The 6,667-nt window shown below is 38.8% G+C and overlaps 1 protein-coding gene across 1 annotated transcript; it reads right to left on the bottom strand.

Annotated features, from left to right (window-relative positions):
- Nucleotides 1–270: 270 nt before the first annotated feature.
- Nucleotides 271–6,362, bottom strand: foxa3 (forkhead box A3). The gene is made up of 2 exons (XM_007251578.4): nt 5,908–6,362; nt 271–3,302 (listed from the first exon to the last, which is right to left on the bottom strand). The coding sequence occupies exons 1-2, from the start codon at nt 5,974–5,976 to the stop codon at nt 2,031–2,033; spliced, it is 1,341 nt and encodes a 446-aa protein (XP_007251640.3). The 5' UTR covers nt 5,977–6,362; the 3' UTR covers nt 271–2,030.
- Between the last annotated feature and the right edge of the window lie 305 nt (nt 6,363–6,667).

Here is a 6,667-nt window from a genome sequence, read left to right on the forward strand (position 1 = left end):
TTTTGCATTAGTGTGTGTCTCAACTGGGTTCAACATGACTGGCACTTGCATTCACTCTGAATTTCTCTGTAGTGAGTCACGATTCCTAGTTTCCTCTTTATTAAAATAAATGGAAGGAAATTACTAAAAAAAGGATGTAGGCCATTAATCTTTGATTACGAAGCATTAATCTTGAGCATTGGATTTTTTTTCATAGTGTTTTATAATGCTTAATACACCAGTTAGTGAGTTAAGTTAAGAGTTTAACACATGACCTAAAGACACAAAAACTCAAAATCATTCCCCAGATTTTTGTTATTTTAATAAGAATGAGACGTAACATTCACATTAATACATGCACACCATATAATCAACCTCATAGCAATATATATATATATTAATGCACTTCTTTTCATAGAATGAAAGCAGAGAGTAAGGTTTAAATAAACACACTCTGTTCACTAAACAGCATAACACACAATTCTGACCTGAAAGTGTTTGTTTCTCCTTAAAGAAGAAATGTCTGGACTTCTCCTGTGAGACTTTGTTTGGTATCAGTAAAGAAATAAAAATTACAATTTAAAAAAATAAATGCATTCCATGATGATGCTGGTCTGAATCAGACATTAAGCATAAAGTAAGGTAGTTACAAGGCACTGTAGTAACAAAAGTAATTGCCCACCCCCCGCCCCTTTTTTGCAGGGAAACGCCCCCTTTTGCCCCCGTGGGGTAAGACAGAGGGGTCACTAGTGCAAAGTACTGTGTGTAAATGGCTTTTATTGCTTTTGCTCTTAGTGACCAATAGAGGTTTACTGGCACTTAAACAAAAAAAGAGTAAAAACAAACATTGCCTTAAATCTAGAATGAGATGAATTAGTAAAAAAGGGCCAGTCTGACCAAAGACGCTAAAGCTTACCACAGTTTAATCCACTCTAAAAACTTGTGTTAACTAATAATATAAAAACAGCTTTTTGTGGTTTGGATACAAATGTAATTTTTATTATTTTTTTTTATTTATTTTTAACCTTTTAAACTGCACAGGCTCACATATCTTTATAAGACTCATACTAACAGGCCTGATATAATTAGTAACTGGATAATAGCTGTGCAATTTAAAGGGTTAAACCACAACGCAGTGCAGCAAACACACTACCTATACGCTAAGAGCCGTGTGTACATAGTGTGTTAGTGTTTGCGAACTTTTATAACAGGAATCGCAGCTAACGCTGTAACACGAGACGGATTTCCCTGTAACACGGCCGTGGCCGCTCGCTGCAGTAACCTCGACTCACACTTACTTCCACCGCCGGCACACAAAACACGAAAACCGAGCAGAACAAAAAAAGAAATAAAAAGAAATAAAAAGATATATTAATTTTTTCTTCCCTTCATAAATAAACACTTAGCTCCCTGTTACCCATGTGACAGTCAGTGTATGCACGTACGTATATATATATGTATATACCCATGCACATCATACACACTCTAAATAGGCTGTCAAAAGTCCTGAAGTTCCTGAAGTTAAGAGGTGAAAAGTTCAGTAAAATGGATTTATTTTTGTTTTTGTTTGTGTCTTTTGACTCCGCTCACCCTTTGTACACAGGTTGTATTGGTTTTGGAGGTTCACACCAAATCAATACAGCCTAAGCTGCCATTTGCCTTCAGGAAGGAACAACCGTTTGCTCTTCATTTGAGTCTGAAAGGGTGCAGGGTGCTGAGACTCAGTCTGAGACGTTTTAAAGAGTTTTTTTAAGACAAAAGACAAACTATTCACCAACCCGTCTTCTGGACGTCTAATTTCCCAGAGATTTGGGTTCTGATACACCTGATCCAGTTTCTATAACTCTGTAGTTTGTGTAAGTAGAGGTCCAGGTTGAGAGTTGTAGAGGGCAGCCAATGTTCTAGAAAGTCTAGATCAAATAGAGCATAGTTTTGAGGAAAAACACCCAAACATCACCCCAGGACCAGCACTGTAAACCAATGTTCAAGTTCTCGTAGGGTGTTGAGAGTCAGTTTGAAAGTTTCTAGAGTTTTCAGCTGTTGCTGACCTGTTAGGACGCATTGAGGACAGACCTGCTGTACAGGGTCTGGTAGTATGCACCTGAGTCCATGGCTGAAGGTCCGGCGCTGTCGTAAATTTGTTTGGCGGCCACTGGCGAGGAAGCAGTGTAGCTGTTGTAGGCCATTACCTGGTCTTGATACGACTTGAGGTCCATCTTCTGCTCGTTGGACATGAGGTTGGTGATGGAGAACGGATGGTTGAAGTTGTAGTGAGGGTCCAGGGACTTAAGTGGGTCGTTCTGCAGGTCTAGGTGCTGCTGCATGTGGCTGGATAGCGGGCTGGGCAGCAGGTGGGTGCCAGACACCATCCCCTGGGAGTGCAGGTGAGAGCTGGCGGTGGACATCGAGGTTGGCACAGATGACGGGATAGACAGCGGAGAGCCGTGCGTCAGGCTTGTAGCTTGAGATGGACAGTCCAGAGGAACCAGGTTCCTCTGCTGTTCCTCAGAGACAGACCCAGGGTGGGATGCATCAGACTGGGCAGAATCAGCCCCATCTGAGCCGGCCGCCGGGCTGTGGTCCTCCTGGATGCCGTCCTGGTGCTCGTTCTTGCCATTACCGCCTTCCTGAGACTTCCCAGAGCTGCCAGACTTCTTGGCTGACTTGTCTTCAATCTTGAAGCGCTTCTGGCGGCGCAGGTAGCATCCGTTCTCAAACATGTTGCCTGAGTTTGGGTGCAGCGCCCAGTAGGAACCCTTGCCTGGCTTGTCAGGAGACCGCGCCACCTTGACGAAGCAGTCGTTGAAGGACAGCGAGTGGCGAATAGAGTTCTGCCAGCGCTGCTGGTTCTCACGGTAGTACGGAAAAAGGTCCATAATCCACTGGTAGATTTCGTTTAGGGTCAGCATCTTGCTGCCGGACTGCTGAATCGCCATGGTAATGAGGGAGATGTAGGAGTAAGGGGGCTTGGCGTGGGTCAACGAGCGCCGGTAGGGCTTGGGCACCTCTTTGGGCCGAGATAAAGAGGTCGGGGACGGGTAGCTAAGCTGGGACATGGGCTGGGACATGCTCTGGTAGTGAGACAGTGAGCCCAAAGATGAGCTGGGGGAACCCAGCTGGGTCAGAGAATTGGGGTTCAGTGATGCGCCCACAGGAGACAAATTCATGTGGTTGCCAGCTCCGCCCATGCCAGTCAGCGGACTGGTGCTTAGTCCTGGTCCAGGATATCCCATGTTCATGGCTGCGCCGGACCCGGCAGGGTTCAGGTTGATGTAGCTGTTCAGGCCAGTCACAGAGTTCATGGCGCTCGGTGAGGAATACATCTAAAATAATCAAAAACAAAACAGGCATTAATTACTTAAATTATACTGCTTTAGAGAAAAATAAAATCCATTTATAAATTCAGTACTGAAATGTACAATTTCAGTTCAATTGTGATTGGTCTAAAAGGACAATAAATTCTCATTATCATATCCTGTTTCTTGAGAAAATACTATATAAAAATTTAATGTCATTAAAACATAATTACATTAAATTTGTTTAGAAATTTACATATAGTCTGAGACTGGCCCACGAGTAATTTGTATGTAAAGACAAAAATATCACTAATAGTTTTAATATTATTTAATATCATAAATGTTTTTGCCATTTGTTTCACAATATTGTATCAAGACCATTTACTTCTACTGACTGCCTGTAAAGTTGCTATTTTATAAAAGAAGTTTATTTTTCTTTACAAAATAATTTCATATAATTATACTTTAATTATAACCTGGGATGGGTGAGCACATATAAAAACCAACTCAGTCAGAAATACATGTAAAATAATAACAATAGAGAAGATTATAATAGATGTTTATGTGGCTTCAATGTTCTCTATTAAGATGGAATTAATTATATTCAACAATTTAAAAAGCTCTTGGAGAGAAACAGATCCTACATAAACACACAGTGATCAGTTAACGTCACTTCAGTTACACTCAAATAAGAGTCAAAAGACTTTTCAACTGAAAATACAGCACTGAAGCACTTTAAAAACTCTCAAAATAACACTTTTACTAAAAATAACGTATATCTGATGTAAATAGGATTCAGTTACACTTTTTTATATATAATTTTAAACTTATTTTAAGCTCAGTTTATAAACTGTAATATACTGAAATAAACAGGACGTTCGGGTGGTGTGTGAAGGCAGTGTGCTGTTCATGTCGCTGACACAGAATATATAAAGATGCCTTTAAAAGAGGATTTTGAGCTTTTTAGATTTTTAGAATAAAAAAGTTTGAATTCTTTTTTTTAATTTATTGATCAAAAAGTAAATGTGTTGCAAGGTGATAGACTTTATGATCTGTGTAAAGAGACAGCTGTCGCACTCTTAAAGGCATTTGTCTAATAATATTACAGATATTTTATAACATAATAACAATTGAATGCACTACAGTCATATAAAATGGTAAAATTAAACTTACAATACAGTACAAATAATTATAATTGAATAGTAATGTCTTACAATTATGTGGAGAAACAATACTGTTTTTAAACTTCTGTTTTATAGATCAGATCACACTTTAAGTATTTTACTTTGGAAATAATGAAACTTGTGTATTGTATATATAATTCTATTGTCAGAAACGAGAGGTTACTGAACCGCTGCCTACAGTCCGTCTGAAATACAGCAGCTTATTGCTTCCTCTTTCTCAGAGCTGTAACTGAGCGAACCCAGCCAGAGTAATCGAGTGTAACCGCTTTAATCTCAATATTTATATACATTTATTATCATATTCCGTTATAGATATTTGTAAGTATTGTTTAATAATTTTACTATTTTGAATGTAAGATAAACAGTTTTCCCATTTTAGAGCTAAAAACAGCAAAAAACTTATTTTACTTTATTATTTCTTGGATTGAATTCAGAACTGAGCCTGAGCTCCTGATCAGCAACGTGGCCTGAAGCGCTAAAGAAGGTCTGAGTGTTGGAGCTAAACTTATTCCAACACATCAACAAAATAAAATTTCACATGTTCAAAGGCAGTTTTAGTATCGTTTTAGGAACTGTAAACTTATATTTAACAATTAAATCAAATTAACGTTGTTATTTTAAGTCAATTTTTTACATTGCATACAGAAAGGAAGAACTAATGAAACATGAAAATGCTTTTTTTCTTTAAAGTTAAGTTGGGAAATGTGGCTTTTTTTTTAAATCTCACAATCTCAAGTTCCTGAAGGCCTCTCAATTTAAAGCATGAAAGGCCATTATAAGACATTATAATAAAGAGTAAATTTCCCAATGAAGCACATAATAAATAAGATTAAGAAATTACAGGTAGTTTTAATATGTTTCTAGGAAATGTAAACTTCATATTAACAATTCAATCAAAAAGTCAAAAAGAAAAAGAACCAATAAAGAAACCTATTTTTCTCAAATCCCTAAAGATCTCTCAGTTTAAAACATGAGATTCCAATATAAAACATTTTAATAAACATTTTCACATATTTACAGGCAGTTTTGATAAGTTTTTAGGAATTGTAAACTTTTTATTAACTTTTAATTTGTAAGTTAAGTTGGCTTTTTTTCTTAAATCACCAAAGACCCCAGTTTAAAGCATGAAAGCCCATTATAAGACATAATAATAAAATATTTTTACATATATTCACAGGCACTTTAGATAAGTTTTCAAGAACTGAACACTTCTAAATAACTATCAAAAATAAATAACATTCAATGTTAAGTCAGTAAGTTTGCATTTTATTAAAGTAGAAATAAGAAAAACTTTTAAAAAAACTTTTTATTAAGTTAAGTTTGGAAATGTGTTTTTTTTTTTTTTGGCCTCTCAATTTAAAGCATGAAACCCCATTATAACACATTATAATCAGAGTATAATTTCCTAATAAAGCAGATGTTAATATCTATACCTAATAAGTACCTACCTCACTGGGTTCACTGTAGAGACTCCACTCCCCAACCTCACCACACTCCATCTTCACTGAGCTCAGCATCCCCCAGACACAGCTCCTGTATAGGACAGCTCAGAGAGCCACGCGCAGAACAGGAGGAGGTAGACCTCACAACTCAGCAAAAACAGCACTCCGGCTCGAGCTGAGGCCCAAAATCACGAGAAGCGAAAAGATCCAAACAGTGGCGAAGGTCAGAGTGAGCGGAGGAGCACGCGGCGCTGAAATCCGTCTGACTTCAGGAGTGAGTTAATAAAAGCTCAGCGCTTCAGTCCGGAGAGAGAGCCTGTCCTGCAGCAGCTCATCAGGGAACATCTCAGAGTTTTAGAGGTCCAGAGAGAGAGAGGAGTCCAGCACAGGCTCAGAGAGTGTGTGAACAGGCTGTGTGAGTGTGTGTGAGAGCAGAGAGAGCGTGTGTGAGTGTGTAAAGGTCGCTGCTGAACTGCAGCAGAAACTCAGGCCCGCGGCTCTTTAAGTGCAGGTGAGCGAACACGCCCCGCGTGAATTTGAATACGCGCCCGGGCCATTCAGCGCACTCACCGCCGCCGCCGCCAGGGGCGCTGTTTCACCCCCCGCTGCTCTGTTTATTGGCCCGCAGACTCTCCCACCACCAGATACAGCTGTGGATAAAATGAAGACATCACTTTAGTTTCTGAATGTGTTTCTCTGATTTGGCTATTTATAGGTATATGTTTGAGTAAAATGTACATTGTTGTTTTATTCTATAAACTACGAA

Source organism: Astyanax mexicanus, chromosome 9, assembly GCF_023375975.1.
Source record: "Astyanax mexicanus isolate ESR-SI-001 chromosome 9, AstMex3_surface, whole genome shotgun sequence".
Classification (NCBI taxonomy): domain Eukaryota; kingdom Metazoa; phylum Chordata; class Actinopteri; order Characiformes; family Acestrorhamphidae; genus Astyanax; species Astyanax mexicanus.